The sequence below is a fragment of the Moschus berezovskii genome, chromosome 12, assembly GCF_049115385.1.
Source record: "Moschus berezovskii isolate FMDL1 chromosome 12, NW_MosBer_1.0, whole genome shotgun sequence".
Classification (NCBI taxonomy): Eukaryota; Metazoa; Chordata; class Mammalia; order Artiodactyla; family Moschidae; genus Moschus; species Moschus berezovskii.
In genome coordinates this window covers 69049917-69072329 of record NC_142471.1, presented here as the reverse complement: position 1 = coordinate 69072329, position 22413 = coordinate 69049917, and the positions used below count along the sequence as shown (strand labels likewise).

The 22413-nt window shown below is 53.9% G+C and overlaps 1 protein-coding gene across 1 annotated transcript; it reads right to left on the bottom strand.

Annotated features, from left to right (window-relative positions):
- Window positions 1-469: 469 nt before the first annotated feature.
- TRIM8 (tripartite motif containing 8) lies at window positions 470-15554 on the bottom strand. Its single transcript, XM_055424756.2, has 6 exons — window positions 13939-15554; window positions 5001-5096; window positions 4436-4669; window positions 2838-2869; window positions 2588-2703; window positions 470-2039 (listed from the first exon to the last, which is right to left on the bottom strand). The coding sequence occupies exons 1-6, from the start codon at window positions 14506-14508 to the stop codon at window positions 1432-1434; spliced, it is 1656 nt and encodes a 551-aa protein (XP_055280731.1). The 5' UTR covers window positions 14509-15554; the 3' UTR covers window positions 470-1431.
- Window positions 15555-22413: the final 6859 nt, after the last annotated feature.

Sequence of the window (22413 nt, the reverse complement as noted above, 5' to 3'; positions counted from 1 at the left end):
CCCTACCCTCATCTCATCAATGGGGGCTGAGGCTCCATTAGACTAAATTCCAAGATAGAGACTGCAGTAGCTCTGTGCCCTTGGCCCTACACAGTGCCTGGCGCTTAGCATGTGCTTAATAAATATTTGTGGAGTGAAGGAGGTAAACTTTGCAAGACTCATAGAAAGGTATTTTTTCCTTTGTCTGTCCTTGCTAAGAGCATGTTGGCAGAAACTCAAAGAGATGCCGGGGCCCATGCAGCAGGGAGGCTGGGCCTAGGAGGCCCTCAGCAAATATTTGTCAAATGAACCCAAGGCCGAGAGTAGATATAGTTAGTGGCTGACGAACTGATATTCACAGGCCTGGAACAGACTAAACCCAGAAGAGAATCAAGGCCGGGGCTTCCGTCCCTAGAGGGGGCCCCTCCTCACACCAATGCCTGAAGACCTCAGGCCTGGGGGAGTTGGGGGTAAGAGGCGAGGCAGGGAGTGGGACTGCGCCATTATGTTTATTAGAAGGTTGGATTTCGGTGTGTGCTCTAGACAGATTACAGAATAAATACCTGCGCCTTGAGAACAGGAAGTCCACGATTCATACAAAGTGCTCACTACAGGAAGTTGCTGTGTCAAAACCCAGGCAAGGACCCAACTCCGGGCAGCCCCTCCTCTCCCGCTGACCTCGACAAGGGCTGTGCTATGGTTTCTTATTATTTCTTTTATTTCTCTTTATTATTATTAATATTATTATTATTTGCTTTTGCTGTGGTCACTATCATTGGCAAAGTTCCTTTTCCCCTTTCCTGGACATGGGGTTCCTGTCTTTAAGATTCCATTCTGAGGCTGAAGGTGCCGAAAGCTGCTTGAGAAGTGGCCTTTGAACTCCGTCCGGGAGGATGGTGAGAAGGAAGCAGGAAAAATCATTCTTGGTTTAAAAAAAAGAAAAAGCCCCACAATCTACAGGTCATTCCTTATTCGGTCAGTGATCAAACTGCCCAAAAGAAAACCAAGAGGAGAAGCAGGCCAGTGGGCACCTGGGCCCTCCTCCCAGGGCTGGGTGAGGAGAGTCGGAAACTGCCCCTCCCCTCAAGGCTGCAAAGGAAGCTGAGGCTCCTTCCAGCCACTGGGTGGGAAGGGGAAGGAGGGGAGGGAAAAAGGTGAGACAGAGAGAGAGAGCTCAGCGCCTTGAGGTAGACGCTTTCCCAACTCCAGGGCCACCTGCGGCCCCGGCCCAGGCCAGCTCCCACTGTCACCTCCGCGTCCAGGAGATTCATTAAAAAAAAAAAATCAAAACAAGCCCTAAACAAAACAAAATCCAAAAGGAAAAGACTTGGGGGAATGGAGGAGGGAGGGAGGGAGGACAGGAAGGTAGAAGGGCAGGTCTCCGGATGCATCATCCCCGAGCCACCGGGGGCTGGGGGGGAAGATTCCCCGGTGCTCACCGCCCGCGTGGCGTTAGCTCGTCACGTAGTGTTTGGTGGACGGCTGCCCATACACCCTGTAGAAATCTTGGTGGCCAGGCTGCTGGGAGGCATCGAGCCAGTCTCTGACTGCCAGGCCGGGAAGGGACTGGGGGACGGAGGGGGTGGGCGGGAGCGGGTGTGAGTACTCCTGCGAGGGCACTGTCCAGGGGAAGTGGCCGGAGCGGGGGTAGGGCTGGTGGCCGCCATGGTTGGCCACGGAGGAACAGTAACAGTTGTCCACAGAACAGACGAGAATCTTGCGGCCGCCATACTGGGGGAGCATGGGCTGCTGGGCGGCGGAGCCGTTGGGATACTGCGACGGGGGGAACACCGGACTTGAGTGCACTGGCTGGGCGCCGCCCGGCAGGGCCACCAAGTGCTGCGTGGAGCTGCAGGGCCCCAGGGGCTGCCCTGACTGGCCCTCGCCGCTGGCCGTGCCCGCTGCCCCATACTGGCCGCCCACGGGGCCCGACGACGTCTCTAGGAAACTGGCCTCAGGGAAGGCCGTCGAGTGCTTGCGCTTTTCCGCCCCAGCGCTGCTCACACCACAAGGGTACAGGGGGACGCTCTGCAGGAAGGGCACCGGTGTGCTGAAGGGGCCTGTGGAAAGTTTGGGCGAAAGTCGCTAAAGCCCCATCCCAGGCCACCCCAGCCTCCTCTCCCCAGGGAACTTTTCTGTCTATGGGGCCAAGCACAGTACATCACAACATCATCTTGATGCTGGCTATTCCATTCCCATTTTACAGCTGAAGAAGCCAAGGCTCAGGGAAGTACTATGGCCTGCCCAAGGTCCCACAGCTGGGAGTGGCAGAGCCAGGATATGAGGCAAGGCTTATGACAGGCCAGGCTACCGCTCAGAGGGAAGGTTCTGGCATTTACCCTTGTCCAGATGGTTCCCTTGGCCTTCCCAGGTGTCTCAGTGGGTAAAGAATCCTCCTGCAATGCAGGAGACACAGGATCCATCCCCAGGTTGGGCAGATCCCCTGGAGGATGGCATGGAAACCCACTCCAGTAGTCTTGCCTGGAGAATCTTATGGACAGAGGAGCCTGGCCAGCTACAGTCCACGGGATTGCAAAGTATCGGACACAACTGAAGCGACTGAGCATGCATGCAAAGGTTTCTCTTCCTTTGAGGCTCTCACCCTCACCTTCTAGCATCTTCCGCAGCTGTTTCTCCTTCTTGGCCACCTCGTTCAGGAAGAGCTTGGAGTTCAGGTGGCCGATCTTAGGGGGAGAGAGGCTGCTGCCTGTGCAGGTCTGGGTCCTGGGGGCAGTGGACGGGGCGTCTGCTGTGAGGAGGTATCACGCGTAAGCCCGCCCTACCTGCCCCCCGTGGGCCTGCCCCTTCCTGCCCTCCCCCACATGTGTTCCCCTGAGGGCCAGCGGCCATCTGCTCACCTGTCCATTAGGATTTTCACAGACTTGGTGTTCTAGGGGGAGAAAAAAGGGTGTCAGTGGGAAAGGCAGCACAGGAGAGGGGAAGATGGAAGTGGCCCCATTCTCTCTCTCCCCACACAAGGCTGACACTTTTGAGGCTGGCCAGAGTGTTGCAGGGGCAGAGGGTGGGGTGCCTCTGTTTTCAGAAGACTGAGCTCTTGCTGTGTGACAGACAACACTATAAGTGCTTTCCAGACATCCAGCATCTTATCTAAACAATACCAAGAGGAAGGTTCTGCAGGCACTCGATATTTTATCCAGAATCTTTGGGGCAGGATGTGTTTCGGATTATGGAATATTTTGGATTTTGGAAGGGACATGTGATGCCTGTATCATAACATGTGATTACGGAGAACACCATCATCTTAACACATCAATGTTTCTGCAGTAGCGTTTCAACATTTGTACCAAGTAAGATCAATAAATACCATAAATTGCCAACATTCAGTTCAGTTCAATTCAGTCGCTCAGTCATGTCCGACTCTTTGAGACCCCATGAATCACAGCACGCCAGGCCTCCCTGTCCATCACTAATTCCCGGAGTTCACTCAAACTCATGTCCATCGAGTCGGTGATGCCATCCAGCCATCTCATTCTCTGTCGTCCCCGTCTCCTCCTACCCCCAATCCCTCCTAGCATTAGACTCTCTTCCAGTGAGTCAACTCGTTGCATGAGGTGGCCAAAGTATTGGAGTTTCAGCTTTAGCATCAGTCCTTCCAATGAACACCCAGGATTGATCTCCTCTGGAATGGACTGGTTGGATCTCCTTGCAGTACAAGGGACTCTCAAGAGTCTTCTCCAGCACCACAGTTCAAAAGCATCAATTCTTCGGCGATCAGCTTTCTTCACAGTCCAACTCTCACATCCATACATGACCACAGGAAAAATCATAGCCTTGACTAGACAGACCTTGGTTGGCAAAGTAATGTCTCTGCTTTTTAATATGCTATCTAGGTTGGTTATAACTTTCCTTCCAAGGAGTAAGCGTCTTTTAATTTCCTGGCTGCAATCAGCATCCCAACATTAGTTCAGGTCAAATGTTTGCCGTTAAATGAGTTGCCTGAACTTTTCTCTTTCGGTTTTCAGAGATTTTTAAAAATCTGGAATTATGGATAACAGATAATAGATCTATATGGAAAAGACCCTGATGCTTGGAAAGACTGAAGGCAGGAGGAGACAGGGATGACAGAGGACGAGATGGTTGGATGGCATCGCCAATTCAATGGACATGAGTTTGAGCAAGCGCTGGGAGATGGTGAAGGACTGGAAAGCCTGGCCTCTGCAGTCCATGGGGTCTCAAAGAGTCGGACACAACCGAGTGACTGAACAAAAACATTATCAACCCTATTTTACAAGTGAGGGAGCTGAGGCCTAAGGAACGTATATGACTTGCCAAGGTCATAAAGCTAGAAAGAACAGGGGTGGTGGGGAGGTTCTGAATGCATGCAGGCTGGCTGCAAACCCCTGTGGTGGGGGAGCCAGCTGGGGAGCAAAGCACACGGACTCCAACTGAGAAATGTCCCCCTGGGTCCCGCCAGCCAGCCCTGGGCCCAGCCCACCTTCATGAAGCTGACGTCCTCTGTCTTGTCGAAGAGTAGCTGTAGGGAGCCCAGGAGCTTCTTGGCCTCCTGCATGCGCTCCCCGAGATGCAGCGCCTGCGCTGCGTTCTCGCTGCAGAATTTGGCCTGGGCCTTGTCCAAGACCTCCACTGTCTGCCGCAGGTCCTCGTCCAGCAGCTGGTGCAGCTTCTCGTACTGCAGTCGCACCTCCTCCTTCAGCTGGCTCACCTTCTCCTGCAAGGGTGGGGGGACCGGTGAGTATGGGGGTGCCTCTGGCTGCCACTCTTGCCTGACTCCCATCCTGGATAGGGGAGTCTCGGACCCCAAACCCCCAGGCTGCCTAGGGCTTCCCGCGGACAAGGTCGGACCTGGAATCCTGAACTGGTAGTACAGTAACCCTGGCAGCAGTCGGGGGCTCATCCACTGACAGGTCATTGAATGACTGAGCAAGGGATTCTGGCATATAGAGCTGACCATGCAACAAGCCCGAGCCCAAGCAAGGAACCAGCCCCAGGCCTTGTACCCAAGCCATCCCCATCCTATACCGGGGCGTGGGCTTGGCTACCTCCACCAGGCGCTTGTCTGACTCAAGTTTGTACAGCTGGTCCTCAATATCCTGCTCTCGCTCCTCCAGTCGGTCCTGCTGCTTCATCAGCATCTTCTGCAGAGACAGTAGGGGGAAGGGCATCAGAGCGGGCTCAGATGGGTGAACACCATCCTTCCCTGTACAGAACAAACTCATCCTATAGATCCTTTGACCCAGATGATCTAAAATTTCTGCCACCCAAACCCTTCTGGCCCTCATGCAATCCCAGGGCCCTGGTGACAACTGCCTGGCCAGCCTGTCCCCAGGAACAGAGAGCCGGGAATAGCTTCCCACACATATCTAAACCATGAGCTTTCTGAGGGCAGGGTCAGGCCAGCCTCGGTTCTAAGCACTTTTCCTGTATAGAATTATCTAATCATTCCAGTAATGCTGTGAGGTAAGTACTATTATTATCCACATTTCAGAGAAGAGGAAACCAGAAAGGTTAAGTAGTTCCTCTAAAGTCACACAGCTAGTAAGTGTCAGAGCTGGGATACAAACCTAAATGACCAGGCAGTCGGGTCGGTTCTTATCCAAGTCATGGGGCCTCTCTCTGGGGAGCATCATCTTAGAAATGGTGCAGAGCTTCACACAGCCTTCCTGGGTCTCACAAGTCCTCTGGCCCAGCCCAGAGATCTGATCTTATGCTTGCCTTACACTTGCGGGACATCAAGCCAGCCAGCTGACCCCTGGCTTGCTCCTGACACTGAGAGCTGGGCCTCTGAAGTCCTTGCTAGTTGGACCTGGAGGGAAAGGAGACTCTGGCTCTCCAAAGACCTGAGGCCAGTTTGCTGGAAGGTTCTGGACCATGCCGCTCTTCTCAGCCCTTAATCTGAGTCCACAACCCCTCTCCTCCCATCACTGCTCATCCTGGCTGTTCCAACCACCCTGTTATCCTCCCTTACCAGACACACCTCTTGAAACGGGTCTCTTTCCTGCCCAAGAGCCCTCAATGACCCCTCCTTCCAAACACTGTAGGCTCTTAGGATCTGCTTCTCCCAGTCAGATGGGCTGGTATCTTGTCCCTGACACTGCACATTTGAGCTCCCTGCAGCCTGCTGATGCCTTTCTGTAGCCCCCAGTGCCTTCTCCCATCCCCCATCTATCCTTCAAGGCCCAACTTAAGGCTCTGCTCCTCTCCACAGCCCCTGCTCAGAGGCTCTGAAGGTCCCTCCCTGTCCTGGCCAAATGGTGGGGCTGTCACATTGCTCTCCTCTTAGAGCTGTGGTGTCCAATATGGTAGCCACTAGTCACAATGTGGCTATTTCACTTTAAGTTAATTAAAAGTCAAATACACTCAGCACCAGTTTTTCATGTGTACCACCCTCAGTTCAAGTGCTCAACAGCTCCATGTGGCCAGTGGCTACTGTACTGGACACTACGACACAAATTGTGGCCACATCACAGGAAGAGCTATGGGACAACGGTATCCTATAGTCTGTCTGACAAACTGCACTCTGATCTCCAAACAAAACTCAAGTCTTCTTGAAAACAGGGCTTTGCTGCTGTATTTTTCTACTTCCCTTCCCAGTTGAGACCCAAGGACCCCAGCACCCTACAGATGCATAATACTGTTTGCTGAATAAACCCATGAGTTTTGCGCACAAATCAAGATTTGCAAAACAGATCGCACAGACCCTAGCTCACAGTAAGTGTCCACTCCACAAGAAGTGGTTCTTTTTCTTCCTCTGTGTACACCTCAAAGTGACCCTTAAGTTTGACCCCGTGACCCTCACTCCCATTCACATTCAGGTGGCTTCCTCAAGACAAGCTGCCAGCAATCCCTCCCTTTTACCCCCAACCCCTTTTACATATGGGGAAACCAAGGCCAGCAAGAGAGTTCAGCAACCCTGCCTGGTGTTGGTGGCGACCCTGGAAACAGAAAACCAAATCTCTGGGGCCAGGAGGAGGCATTCAGATTCTGAGCTGGGAAAGTCTGGGACACACTGCACCCCTCCAACAACAACTTGATCTTTCAGTGACCCAGGACAGTACCTCATGACACAACCCACGGACACAGCCCTGCCCCCACTCCAGCACCTCATCCTTCCAGCAGGCCCCTCACCGCAGCCCCACACACGCAGGGATCTGCTGCCAGCCTGGGAGTCAGCGCCTGTCCAGAAACACAGCTGGCTGGGAGCAGGAGTGGAGGTAGTCACACGTCCTTCCTCCCTGTCTGTGAAACTGCCCCAGTCACGTGAAGAGGGCAGGCAGCCCCCCACAGTACGGCCCAACTACATCTATACAACTGCACAGGTGCACACACACACACACACAAGCACACACCGCCACCTCGGCCCTGAGGCCACCTCAGGCACACTGTCTTACACACACACCCCTGCACAGGGAAGGCAGGGCCTCCTGAAGGCCCCAGATAACTGAGGGAGCCTGCGTGAAGGTGAGGTGGCCACAATACAAAGGACTTTAGACCTTTGTACCTCCCTGTAACAAATTTCTGCCTGGTGGCTGCCTCATCCCCACACTTGGGAGGGCAGTCCCCCAACCCAGATGCATCTGAGGCTCCAGGCCTTCCCAGTGTCCAGGATGTCTGAGAGCCCAGGTTTCACCCACCCCCATGCATCTGTGCGCCGCAGTCTCCCTGCCCATCGACTTCACATGACCAAACCCATCAGTAGCAGAGTAGGGGTGTACCTCGGGCTGAGAGAGGCAGCCCCAGATGGGATCCAGCCCCCTTTTCCTCAGAGCCCTGGAGTGGGCCTGTTCACTCCGATTCTCCAGACCAGTGGGAGGCCCCTGCCCTGCCCCTCTGAACCCCCCTCAGGGTACAGCCCAGGGAGGCACTTTAGGTCTTGTCCCAGGGGGTGGGACTCAGCCCCTTCCTTCTTCTGGGCTTTTTCCACATTCTCTCCTGGCAGCACTGACACCCTAGGACCCTGAGGTTGTCCTCCCTTGACTTCCGGATCAATGTCCTAATTCCTGCCTGTCCTGAGCCCTCTGGGACAGAGCCCAGCCCAGCCAAGTGGGCACATTCCCTAGCAGGTGGCTGGGTTTCATCAGCCCAAGCCCAGCTCAGAGGCCACAGCCTTCTGTCTCCACTACAGGGGGAAGGGAGAGGCCAGGAATAGGAAGGAAACTGTCAGAGGGTAGTAGCCACCCTTGGCCTGGGAAGGGGGCCTACCTTGTCCAGCTCACCCTTGCAGGAATCACTCTCCCTTGGGCCTAGGTGATCTTACTTCTGCCACAGTCAACACCTGGGGGAACAGGAGGCTGGGGGGAATACTGCTGTCTCAGATAATGGAAAATTGGGGGTAGGAGTGGTGGCGGGGAGAAGGGAAATCCGCTTGCTGCCCCTCGATCCCACCAAAGGACTGAATCAGGTTGCTAAGAAGCTAGAAGATGGGGAGCAGAGGAAGCAAGGACCCCTTCCTCTACCAGCAGCCTCCTTTCCATCTCAACCTCCCAGAAATTACTGAGTTGAGGCTCCATTACCGACCTGGGAAAAACCACAGGTGAGAGATTTCTCAGCTTGATTGCCTCTTAGTGCAGGAGGCAGTGGGGACACACACTCTGCAAACTGCTCCCAGCCCCAAGTGGGTCACCTAGACCGCGGCACACCTCAAGTGCGCAGAAGCAGAATGGAGAGAACCATGGTCTAGACTAGCAGCACTCAAGGGACCACTGTGAGGCCCAGCCCCACTCTGCACCTGCTGGCCCAGGTGGGTCCTCCTCACTCCCACCCCTATTCCTTTCCTGAGGACTTAAGACCTTCCACAGTCTGCTCCTGGGCCTGTGAGGCCAAAAGCATAAGGAAGATTTGGGGGCTCACTATTCCCACACTTCCAAGACCCTCATACCTGTCGCCTAATGTTCTAGACTCTGCCTTGAGCTGCTCTCTCTAATGCCCAACCCCAGCTTGGAGAGGGATCCATCATGAGCCCCTCACATTCCTGCCCTGGGAAAGCTTCCCAGCCTTCTGGAGACTGACTGGCCAGGCCCAGCTGGCATTTCTGGTGCCAGACTGGATTGGGCAGACAGGTAAGGCCATAGAGACTCTAGGCTGTATAAAAGCTAATATATGAAAATAATAAAATCCTCAAGTCAACCTTGAGGAAAAGCAAAGTCAGGAAGGAACAGGGCCCCAGGAGCCAGGCCAGGGGCAGGTCCCAGATTTTTTAGAGGGAGCCAGGGCTGGAGGTGAGAAAAGGGTGCTAGGCGGCCGGAGCTAGGGGCTCACACGACCCCCATGCCAGTTCCTGCTCTGGAGGCAGCCCCTGTGTAGAGCGAACCCCTCTTAACCTCCTCCCAAGCTGCCAAAGCCGCCCCCCACTCTCCCACATCAGCCCTAGTCCCAGGAATATATCAGTTAGCCTCTCCTCTCCTTGGGCCACAGCACTCCCTCCTGGCCTCAGAGCAGCTTCTGCCTGCCCTGGTCATCCCTTCCCAGGCCTCAGTCCCTGCCTGGGGCTACCGTGTGGACCCCTAGGCTGCAGACAACCACAGACCCCAGGTGAAGTGGCTCCAGGGCAGGAGCCAGGGCAAGGAGAAAGGCGGCACCTCGGAGGCAAGCCCCAGCAGACCCAGAGAGGGTTTCCCAGCTGCAGAGTGGAATTAGCTTTTGCCATGCAGAGAGCAGCGCTCTGGGGCAGCAGAACAAAGAGGCGAGAGAGAAAGCCCCCCTTTGTCTGAGTTTGAATGCCAGGCCAGCCGGGAAGGAAGGCTTTCCCAGAGCCAGGGATACGGCCAGCCAGGCCTGCCTGCTCAGGCTGGGGCCGGGGCCCCAGCCAGTTCTCCCCTTCTTCCTACAGCCACCCTGACTGCCCCCAACATAGCATGGCAGGATCCATCTGGGCTTCCACCTCCAATACCCACCTCGGGCAATAAGCTCCCCAAAGGTGCGTCCCCACCCCTCCCCACTCCAACATGCCCACCAAGTGAGAAAGTTACACAAGACTCACACCTACCAACTAACCAGCATCAAGCAGGCAGTCACACACACACTAGTGCCATCACTGATAAACATATGTGCACACTCAACTTCCACTCACAGGTATACAGCAAGCAGGGCACCCCCCGCCCCGCCAACAACACACACATGGATCTTCCTGGCCCCACAGTCAGACACAAGACAACTCTGTAATTAAGTCAGTCATTCACACTGTACCTTCTCGGAGATATACACGTGAGATACAAAACAGTAGATCCGCATGAGATGCACACCCAGACACACCAGTTACACATGCACATCTGTGGAGATGTATGCACAGGAACCCAGAGCTGGGGGAGGCAGAGTAATCTACAGGATCCTGGGGTGGAGGGCTGGGGCTGGGCCTCCGCCTCAGGTTCCTTCCTCTCTGCCTGGGGCCCACGGAGGAAGGCCAAGCCCTGCCCTCACTTCCCGATCCTTCAGGATGGTAAAGGAGCAGTTACCTGAGCCTCACACCTCACACACACACTCACTCACAGCCTCCCCATCCTAGCTCCCACCCCACCTAAGACCTCAGGATTATGGTTGGCAGAGGGCAGCAGGGAGCAGTGGGGTCAATACTGCCTGAGGCAGGCTGCAGCCACAGCCGGGCTCTAGCTGGGCCAGGGCAGCCCTCTCTCCCAGAGCCCGCCTGGTGACAGACACATGAGGCAGAGACCTAGGGTCCCCTCCAGGGTCCCAGGGCAACCACTCTGGCCAGCGGCAATGGGAGCAGGGTAACCTACACCCCCAGCAACTGAAAACCCCAAACTGGCCCAAGAAGTGGGATTCTGTCCCCAGAGAAAAACCTCTTCTCAACTCTAAACCTTTGAGAAATCAAGGTACAGAGTCCTGGGAACATTCCCAACCTCAGTCTGGGGTACTAGGAATGACACAGAGGCACAGCTATGACCTGAACACACACACACCCTGCGCAACCATTTACAGACACATCTAAGCCTTATCTTGGGTCTTCTTTCTATGTTGAGGAAGGTTCTAAGATAAAGGTGCTCTCAGCTCGAACCAGTCCCAAGTTGCTCATATGAATTCCTAAACCTGGGGGCTGAAGAGGGTTTGACCACTTGGATGCCCCAATCTTGGGTTCTCAGCCTTCCACAGCCCCAAAGGAGAACACACTGAGGTCTAAAGGTGTCTCGGGAGCATGGTCTACCAGTGGGCATCCAGGTTTCAGGGCAACATGGCCTGCACACTGGCTTCCCAAGGGCAGAGTGGGGCAAGGATTTCAAAGGCCTGCCTTTGAAACCCCCTGTTAGGTGGAAGCCCTGCTTGGCTCCCTGCTGGGTCCCAGCTCTGGGTCACTGCACAGGTGGGTGCTTTGACTATGGGGCAGAGGACCACCGGGGGAAATTGATCAGGGTTTCCTGTTTCTAGCCAATAGGGTATTTCAGCAGCCCCTACCCCTTCTCTGGGACGGCGGAAGAGGAAGCACAAGAAGCAGAGCTGTCTGTATCGTAAGGTGTGATCCAGGTTTCCATGCGTCTGCTCCTGTATCTGGGAGAATTCTGTTGCCTTCATCCATGGCACCAGCAGGGGCCCTTTAAGACAGCCTCCCTCCCACAAGGGAAAAGAGGCCCAGGAAAAGGCCCCTCCCCCTGGCTGGCCTAGTGAGGATGGAGCGCAATGGGTTCTTCCATTCAGATTCTCTGCGGCTCACCCCCTCCCATGAGGGTGAGGCCCTCCTGTTCCGTAAGTCCAACTCACACCGAGTGGCACTGGCATGGAGCTGAGACCACTGCAGGGTTTCCAACTCCAGTGTCCTGACACCAGAGAGAATGTGGAGGGCCTGGGGTAGGGGAGCCTGGGAAGGGATGAGACTCAGGCTGTGGGGCACAGATGCTGAGCACACAGAACTGCACATCTGGCTGTGATGCAACCCACTACCTCTGCGCCTGCCCACAGCAGGAACAGGAACGAACACACACACACAGATGCACATTCACATGGAGCTGCTAACAAAGTTCAGGGCCTACTTCCATCCAGGGCCTTCCATGCGCTCAAGGACCTGCTGGTGGGAACTCCAGGGTACCCTGTGTACGTGTGCCAGGTACCTTTGAGGGCAAAGGAGACAGTCTCAAAGACACTCGAGAACATGGACCCACGTCTACAGATACGCTCCTACTACCAAATCAGGTACAACTGTGTTTTCTCCCCCACTGAAATGAAAGTCACCTGAGCACTCCGACATAACTAAGGGCAAAGCCGTGGGTGCACACTCTACACACTTACTCATCACCCTGGTTGTTGTCCCTTTCTCTGTGCCTTTCAGCCACATCTCCACCTTTCCCCTCCTTTCATTTTCCACTGTCAAACCCAGGACAGAGAACTGGGCAGCTTTTCTTTCTCTGCTCTTTTCCCAGCCTCCTTCCCAGCCCTTCTATCTTTATTAACAGCTTACTAGGGACAGCCTGGGCTCTGCCTGCCCTGGGTGGGGGGTGGAGGACACTAGGGGCGCATATCCTCCCCTAGGCCTCTGCCTTTTCCAGTCCTGATGTGTGTGAGGGGGTGGCTCTTCTCTCCATCCTCCCTGTCACACACACACACTTCCTTTAAGAATCAAGAGGCCCTGCCCTGGCACAAAACCCCAGAGCTAGCCCATCCAATTGGAAACTAATTATACAGCAAATTTTTTATTTGTTATCCCTGCCCTCAGCCTGTGGCAGCCCTCCTGCCTTTTGTTAGTTGTATGTGTATGTTTTTTAATTGCTAAACAGTGACTCATTCTGACTGGTCCCCCTCACAGGAAACAGCCCCATCTCCAACTGTGCCCTGCTCAGAGCTTCCTTATACCCAAGCTCCCACTGGCCTGACTAGTCTCCAGGGGTCCCCACCCAGCAACACTCCCAGTCTCACCCCCATGATATCACACCCAGGCCCCAAGCTGGGGCTGCTGAGATGGCTCAGACAGCCTCAGGCCAACCCCTTCCTTCTGGTATGACTCAACCCTGAAAGTCAGGGGACCAGGGAGGAACCTAGGAGGAGCCCCCCTCCACTGAAGGGGACGGAAGTATTGCTTCAGTCCAGCTCCACAGCCAGGCCAGGCCCAGAGGCCTGAGGGGGAAGACGGTTTTGACATTGGCCGCTGCTGCAGGGTGTATACAATGGGAGGGGATGCGGTTCCATAATCACCCAGCCTGCAGCCCAGGGGAGCCAGCTGCCTGAAACCAGATTGCAAGGCGGCTCAACCTTAAACCCACAGGATTCTTTTTCCGTCTTCCACTTCCCCTCCCCAAATGTGGGAGGGCTGTGATAGAGGGCTGGGCTGGGAGAAAAGGGTTCAGGGTGATGGAGACATACTTTAAGGTGTGTTCATGCGGACGCGTGCAACACACACAGGCACACCATGGGCAACGATTCTCACACATGGAGAGGGGGTTACGGGGAATAATCCCAATAGCCGAGATGCTGTCCTGGTGATGCTGTTGGCTGCCCAGGCCTTGGCCAGGGGCTCTGCTCTCCCTCCGGAAGCTCCCCCTCCACCCCCCCAATGTGTTTCCAATAGGGCTTGAAACTAACATGGCTGCTTTTGTTTACTTCCTCATTGGTATGCCAGCATCATGGATCATGTCAGCCACAGCAGCGGCACCAGGACACTCATTACATAAACAGCAGCTGGAGAAGCAGGACCTGGGTCACTGCCTTTAGTGACTTCCCCTAGGGCCTACGGAAACAACTGCTGGGGCAGGGAGTTGCACGCAAAACAGAAAAGCAACAGCCAAACTCTATCCCTGACAGCCCCACACCTCATTGCTATAAGTGACTCACAAGATGGACCCTATGAGCACAGGTGCAGGAATATATCAAATAGCGATTGGGGACCCTTCTTCCCAGGACCCTGCCTCCAAACTTACAGAGTAGGATTTTGGAAAGGGGCCTCTGGCCTGATGTCACAAGAGTCAGCCTGTCCGGAAGGGTGGTCCCAGGCTGCAGGGAAGGAGGGGACTGTGTGAGTGTGAGTGTGTGTAGGGTACTTGCCCGGATCTCATTCCTCCGGATCTCCACGTCGCACACCGAGTGTCCCTGATGCGCACCGCTGTAGTAGCAGCAGTACTGGCACACGGCCACCTGCTCGGCTTCGCAGTGGTAAAGGCGGTAGGCGTTGTGCTGCGGGCAGCTCCAGGCCCGCACGTCGTCCGCCTCCACCAGGAGGTGCCCGCGGGCGGTGGAGGGCTGCTGCAGGTGCGTCTGCACGTGGGACTGGCAGCAGGGCGCCTCGCAGCGCAGGCAGACCTTCTGCGCGGGCAGCGGGGGGCCGCGGCGGCAGAACACGCAGTGCAGCGCCGCCGGCGGCTTCTCCACGTGCAGGGCGTTGAACTTCTCCACGATGTTGGTGAGCTTCAGGTTCTTCTCCAGGCCCGGCTTCTGGTTGTAGGCCTGGTTGCACTCCGGGCAGCGCACCAGGCCGCTGTCCTTGGCCCACGCCTCGCCGATGCAGCCCCGACAGAAGTTGTGTTTGCACGGCAGCTGCACCGGCTCCACGAAGACGTGCAGGCAGATCGGGCAGATGAGCTCCTCCTCAAAGCAGTTCTTCCAATTCTCCGCCATGGCTGCGGCGGGCAGGGGGCCTGGGCAGGTCTCCCCAACTCCCCGACCTGGGGGGTCCGTACGGTGCCGCGGGAGGGCCACCGAGCCCCGAGCGGTCCCGACAGCCGCTCAGTTCACCAGCGCCTTCCGCGCGCCCGCCCCCCGGAGGAGTGAGCCTCGGTCCTCACGCAGCGCGCGCAGCCGGCTGCGTCTCCTCCTCCTCCTCCCGAGCGCCTAGCGGGAGGCGGCGGACTGCGCCAGGGCCGCGGCCGGGGCACCAGCCCTGGAGGGGAGCGCCGGGGTCCAAATTCCATATAAGAGGCCGCCTCCCGGTCGGCGCGGCTAGGGCTGCGGCGGCCGGCGGCCCGCACTCCGGCCCGCGGCTGACATTGGGGTGCGCCCCAAGTCGGACAGAGCCCGGGAGCCGCACACTTCCTCCAGAGACGGCGGCGGCAATGGTGGCTCTCCCCCGGCTCGCCGGCGCCGCGCCTCCCTCGCCTCGTCCGGGGTCTGAGAGGCCGGGGAAGCGAGTGCGGCCCGGCCAAGGACTGCTAGATCCGGACCGGGCGGGCGAGGCGAGCCGGGCCCCCGGCCGCGGCGCGGGCGCCCACCGGCTGGCCCGCGGTCTGCGGGTGCGGGCTGCGGGGCGCAGGCGGGCCGACTCCGGGGCTCTGCGTGAGCGCAGGGGCAGTCATTCAGATGAAATTCCAGTCCCCGGCCAGAGACAGCAGCCCGCCTCTGCCTTCCTCCTCCCTTCACAAATAGAAACGGAAGGGGGAGGGAGAGAAGTGGAAAAAAAAAAAAAAGCCAACCAGAAAGGGAGGGAGGAGAAGCCCCGGCGGAGCTCCGACCTGACCCCCTCGTCTCTACTTCTGCGCTCCCCCGAGGCCTGGCGCCCGGTGCCCCCGCCGCGGAGAGACCCCGCTCTCCGTCTCCGCGCTGGGCGGGCGCCCCGGCTCTGCCGAGGAAAACAAGGATTGATCAAACTAGAAAGGAATTTTTCTCAACTGCTAATGAACAGGCGGCTCAGCTCCCGGCCTTCCCCTCCCCCCCGGCCCGGCCCGGCCCTCCCCCTTCGCCACCCCGGCCCCCCTCCCCCCCCACTTTCTTTTCTTCTCGGCCTCTGCTCCGGTCTTCGGGGCTGCGGTCGGAGCCAGCCCGCGGCGGCGGAGCCGGGCCGAGCCAGCCGGGCCGGGCTGCCTCCCTCAGCGTCCAGCCATCTTGAGCTCCCGGCAGTCGCCGCAGTAGCGGCCAGGGGTCCGAGCGCGCTCGCTGGAGGGTCCTGCAGCGTTCTTTCTATCGCTCGCTCGCTCGCTCTTTTTTTTTTTTTTGGTGGGATTTTTAAGGGGAGGACTGGCGGCCTCCTTCAGATTAGAAGACAGGGGAGAAAATGCCAAGTCCCGATTTCTCTCCACCTCTGCTCCACCCACCCTGGTTCTTTCCAAAAAATAAAAAAAGATTAGAATTGGAAGAAGTCGGCAGAAAGGCGAGCGCCCGCGGCCCCCAGCTGCTGCCCAGGCGACGCGTCCGGGGCGGGCCCGAGCCAGTCGCTCCGTCGGTGGGTCCGTTTGTCCGCCCGCTGCTTCTCAACTGGGGGGAGGGCACTCCGGGCAGGGTCTCCGCAGCGGCTGTCGCCTCAGAGCTTTATCCTCAGATCAAAAAAAAAAAAAAAAGAGGGGAAGAAAAAAAGCTCCAACACTCTCATCACAGCCACCTTCAGCCATCTTGCGCGTATTATTATTTCAGGAATAATCTGTTTAATAAAAATAGCTGCGTCTCTAACCCCCTCCCCCTCATCTGGGCTCCCCGCCCCCTTTTAATAATAATCTCGATAATAAAAATGATCTGCTGGCTGGGCAGTCCACGGCTGCCTTTTCCTGCCTCAGCTCGCTCGGGCTTCGGCTGTCCTTCCCCTAGGAAGGGGACGGGAGGAGGGGGCTCGCGGCTGGGAGTGGGGGGCTTCGTCCCTGCTGCACGCCAGTCGGCCCTCTCTGCTTTAGTGGTGAGGAAAGAGAGCCCTCGCCACTACAGCGCTGTTCTGAGGACTGCAGGCGGGGGAGGGGCCCCAATTCGCGGGACCGGCTGGAGGGATGCACAGGGGTCCCCGATCTTCCCGCCACAGCTTGGCCTCGGAGTCTGAGCCCAGGAATGGGGAGGATACAATGAGCTCGGAGCAGAGCGCGGCGGGCAGGGTGGAGACGCGAGCGGACTGCGGTGAGCCGGGGTCCCGAGTTAGCGCGGAGAGAGGCGGAGGCAGGAGGGTGGTGTCCCTACATCAAGGCCGGTCCCGCTACTCTGCGAGGGTAGCGGGGGGGAGACTGGGAGGTGTAGGCGAGGAGAAAGCAGCAGCACTACGGCGGCGCCTGTAATCAGCACCCGCTGGTTCTGCCCAACCGGCACTGGAGAAATAAGCGGACAGGGAAGGGGGAGGAGGGGCGGGGCGTATTGTCCGGAAGTGCTATAACAGTTGCTGGGCGCCCGGCTCCTCCCATTATCCCTGTCTGGAGTTGGGGGCTGTTCCGGAGATTGTTCCTGCTATTGGTCTCCAAACTGAGACTCCGCCTCTTTAAGGCGGGGACAACCCGGGGCTCACGTGACTTGCACTAACTTCGGTACATTAAACATTGGGGATGGGGGATGAGTTTCTCTGCTTCTTAAAAGGGAGACGATAATGCTGTGGAGTGGGACCACATCTTCCTAGGCCTCTTCACCCGTGGCTCCTTTTACCTGAGAGGGAAAGGAGGGTTTGTCAATCGGCTCATCTGTTCTGATGGAACTCAGCAGCAAATTGCAAAGGTTCACTGTGCAGCAATTTCCCTGGTATCCTCAATATTTTTACCTACATGGTTTTTGGTTTTTTTTTAATACTCTATTTTCGGCTGCCCAGGGCAGCATGTGAGATCCTAGTGCCCCCACAGGGATCGAACCTTTTCCCACTGCAGTGGAAGTGAAGGGTCTTAACCACTGGACAGCTAGGGCATTCCCTTCCCTACATTTCTGAGGCTTAAATCTACCAAACAAAATATGCATTATTACTCTCTTCAATTTATCAGGAAATGGAGGCCTAAAAAATTGGAGTTAAAAAAAAAATTGGAGTCAACCTGTAAGTTATCAAATGTTTAACAAAAGTCTCATGCACCAGGCGTTTTTCTAGGGCCTGGGGATTCCCTGGAGAATAGGTACAAAAAAAAAATTTTTTTTTAATTAATTACTTAGGATAATTTCTGTGGCAGAGAGTAAGAGACTCACACAATATTCTCAGAAAGTGAAATTTGAGCTGAGACCTGAATATTCAGGAGGAGTCAGGGCTTCCCTGGTAGTTCAACTGGCAAAGAACAGGCCTGCAATACAGGAAATCCCGGTTCAATTCCGGGTCAGCAAGATCTGCTGGAGAAGTGTTAGACTACCCACTCTAGTATTCTGACCTGGAGAATTCCATGGACTATACAGTTCATGGGGTTGAGAAGAGTCTGACACGGTTGAGAGACTTTCACTTCACTTCACAGGCCTTTCACTTCACAGGCAAGTGACAATCTGGGAAAAGAGTGCTTTGGGTGTGGCATGTGTGGTCAGTTATGTCTGATTCTTTGCGACCCCATGGACTGTAGCCCGCCAGGCTCATCTGTCCATGAAATTTTCCAGGCAAGAATACTGGAGTGGGTTGCCATTTCCTTCTCCAGGGGAGCTTCCAAACCCAGGGTTCAAATTGTGTCTCCTGGTTGGCAGGTGGATTCTTTACCACTGTGCCACCTGGGAAGTCCAAAGAGTGCTTCAATCAGAGGGAAAAACAAATACAAAAGCAATGAATATCCAGGGCAGAAAGAAGGCCTGTTGTGAGGGAGAAGCCAGGTAGGGACCAGAATACACAGTGTCTTGGTAAGGAGTTTGGACTTGAAGCTGCTTGTGAGAAGCTATTAGATTTGGGATGTATTTTGGAAGTAGAGCCAAATTAGATATGGGGTGAAGAGGAATCAACACGTAATAGTAATAGAGTAAGAATGGGACCAAGATATGCTTATCACTGTATAAATATAGAATATTCTTCTGAATTTAGGATTTGGGCCTTAACAAGAGCCTGGGCGGTGATGCTATTTACCCAGAAGGAGAGAACTGGAGAGGATTAGGTTTGGGTGGAGAGATTTTTTAATAGTTCTAAGTTATGTTTGAATTGGTTTAGCTATCCCAGTGGAAATTCCAGAGGAGACAATTGTACATACAGACTCAGGGGAGGTTTGTGTTGAAGATTATGCATTTGAGATTCATGAGTATGTTCTAAATGGTAGACCTGAGATTTAAATCCAGTTCAAAATGACCCATGAGTCTGATCCAGAGAGCCTCTCTACTTTAGGACCTTCATCTCTTTATTCCTGATTGGGGAGAAGACAGGGTGGCTAATAGGGGTACTTCAAGGACAGAGCATGTATCTTTTAGTACTTTGCATCCCCTTACATGGGAGGTCTTATGCTGAGTAAATGAATGCATGCATGCATGCATATCAGTGAATAAACAAGGAGAAAGTGACTTTCAAACACTAATCTTCAATTCGTTGGTTGAAAGATGGTGTAAAGAAACAATGTCTAGATTGGTGCTGTTGGAGCATCCTTATCTGGCCTCTTCATCAATGACCTTCAGGATAATCTAAAGGATTCCACTAATTTCTCACCTTTCTAGACCGCTCCCCTTGACCTCTATAACATCATACTGTTCTGATTGTCTCCTTGTCTTTCTAACCACAGACTTCTCCAATTTCTATCTCATAAATATTGACTGCCCTCCACACTCTTGTGAACCTACACCTGCTCCCTCATTTACTCCTAAGGCTTTCAGTTCAGTTCAGTCCCTTAGTCATGTCCAGCCCCATGGACTGCAGCACACCAGGCTTCTGTTTGCATCACCAGCTCCCGGAGCTTGCTCAAACTCATGTCCGTTGAGATAGTGATGCCATACAACCATCTCATTCTCTGTTGTCCCCTTCTCCTCCTGCCTTCAGTCTTTCCAAGCATCAGGGTCTTGTCCAATGAGTCACTTCTTCACATCAGGTGGACAAAGTATTGGAGCTTGCTTCAGCTTTAGCATCAGTCCTTCCGATCAATATTCAGGACTGATTTCCTTTAGGATGGACTGGTTGGATCTCCTTGCAGTCCAAGGGACGCTCAAGAGTCTTCTCCAACACCACAGTGCAAAAACATCAATTCTTTGGTGCTCAGCTTTCTTTATGGTCCAATTCTCACATCCATACATGACCACTGGAAAAACCATAGCTTTGATTATATGGACCTTTGTCGGGAAAATAATGTCTCTGCTTTTTAATTTAATGAAGTCTTTTAATTTAATGGCTGCAGTCACCATCCACAGTGATTTTGGAGCCCAAGAAAATTAAGTCTGTCACTGTTTCCATTGTTTCCCCATCTGTTTGCCATGAAGGGATGGGACCGGATGCCATGATCTTCGTTTTTTGAATGTTGAGTTTTAAGCCAGCATTTCCACTCTCCTCTTTCACTTTCATCAAGAGGCTCTTTAGTTCCTCTTCGCTTTCGGCTATAAGGGTGGTATCATTTACATATCTGAGGTTATTGATATTTTTCCTGGCAATCTTGATTCCAGCTTGTGCTTCATTCATTCCAACATTTCTCATGATGTACTCTGCATATAAGTTAAATAACAGGGTGACAATATACAGCCTTGACGTACTCCTTTCCCAATTTGGAACCAGTCTGTTGTTCCATGTCCAGTTCTAACTGTTGCTTCTTGAGCTGCATATAGATTTCTCAGAAGGCAAGTAAGGTGGTCTGGTATTCCCATCTCTTTAAGAATTTTCCACAATTTGTTGTGATCCACACAGTCAAAGGCTTTGGCATAGTCAGTAAAGCAGAAGTAGATGTTTTTCTACTAAGGCTTTACTACTGTCTATATACTGATGACTCCCCAATCAGTCTCCAGCTTAGATCCTCACCCTCCTGGTTGCAGATTCATGTAGCCAACTGTGCTCTCCACCCCGATGTCCCACAAGTACCTTGAATTCAGAGTACTGGAAATGAAAATCTTCATCCTCTTCACTTCCCAACCTGCTGCCCCTTCAAGATGTTGGCAAATCCTGACTACTTCTTAACCTCTCCATAACTTACCACAAACTCTTGTCTATTTATTTCAGTAGATCCTAACTGGTTTCTGTTTCTGCCCTTATGTGAAAGTGAAAGTCGCTCAGTCGTGTCCGACTCTTTGGGAATTCTCCAGGTCAGAATACTGGAGTGGGTAGCCTTTCCCTTCTCCAGGGGATCTTCCCAACCCAGGGATCGAACCCAGGTCTCCTGCATTGAAGGCAGATTCTTTACCAGCTGAGCCACAAGGAAAGCCCCTGCCCTTATGTCCTGGAGTCAATTCTCAACTGAATAGCCAGAGTAATCTTTGAAAAATATGTCAGATTTTGCCACTCTTCTTACTCATCCAATGGCTTCCCACTTCCACCAGAATAAAAGTCAAAGTTTTATAATTGCCTGTAAGGTCCTACACAGGACCTTAAGTTCTGTGTAAGGTCTGGCCTCTGTGTAAGTAATCTACAGTCCCCTTCCTCATTCTGCTCCAGCCACACTGGCTTTCCCACTGTTCCTCAAATATACCTGGTGTGTCTCCCATGCCCCAGCCCCTAGGCTCTTCACAGATGCACCTCACTTTATCTGAATCTGTCTTCCCTCAGATATCCCTACTGCACCCTTCTTCCTGTCACTGAGATCCTTTGTTCAAGTAATGCCTAGACTGTGAGGCCTTTCCTGACCTCTGTATTTTAAAGTGTGCCTCTCCTTCAGTCGTTACTCTCTCTCTTCCTCTGTTGCATTTTTTCTCCTTAGCACATAGCTCCATGTACTGTGTGTCCTACTTTTAAAAACACTATCTTCCATCACCAAGATTTAAGATCTGTGCAAGGATTTTTTTTAATACTGTATCCCTGATGGACCTAGCACACAGTAGATGCTCAACAAATATTTGTTTTATCAATGAATTAGTCCCATTCTCTCCATTACTACTGCTTCTAATCTAGGCTTGACTGGTCACCTTGCCTCCAGTCTACCTCTCTTCCAATAAGTTCTCCATCCAGCTGTCAGGGGGATGATCCTACTGTGAAAGCTGGATGACTTAAGCAATCTACTCTAGGCAACTTGAACTCCACAGTTCCTTTGAAGAGATTGGGGACTTTGCCCCTGTGGTTCTGTTTGCCTGGAGATCTTTTCAAAGAACAGCACCCCACCCCGTTTTACCCAGTTTATCCTTAAGCATCAGGTTTCAACTTAGATGTCACTTCTTGCAGGAAGCCTTTTTAAATCTCCCCATACTGGGTTGGGCACCTTCTCTGTGTTCATATCCTGGCATGTGTGTGTGTGTGCGCTCAGTCACTCTGTTGTGTCTGACTCTTTGCGGCCCCACATACTGTAGCCTGCCAGGCTCCTCTGTCCATAAAATTTTCCAGGCAAGAATACTGGAGTGGGTTGCCACTTCGTACTCCAGGAGATCTTCCCAACCCAGGGATTGAGCCCCCGTCTCTTACATCTCCTGCATTGGCAGGTGGGTTCTTTACCACTAGCACCACCTGGGAAGCCCTTTAACAAAGTGGCATCAGTTCAGTTCAGTTCAGTCGCTCAGTCATGTCCGACTCTCCGCGACCCCAGGCATAACCCTTTAATAAAGTGTTAACGCTAACTCAGCGATTACTATGATCCTTGCAAAACCTCTGGGAGGGACCTCCCTGGTGGTTCAGTGGCTAAGACTCCATGATCCCAATGCAGGAGGCCCAGGTTGGATCCCTAGTCAGGGAACTAGATCCCACATGCCACAACTAAGAAGCCTGCATGCTGCAACTAAAACCCGGTGCTGCCAAAATCAATAAATAAGTATTTAAAAACAAAACATCTCTAGGAAGTGAGTAGCCACTTT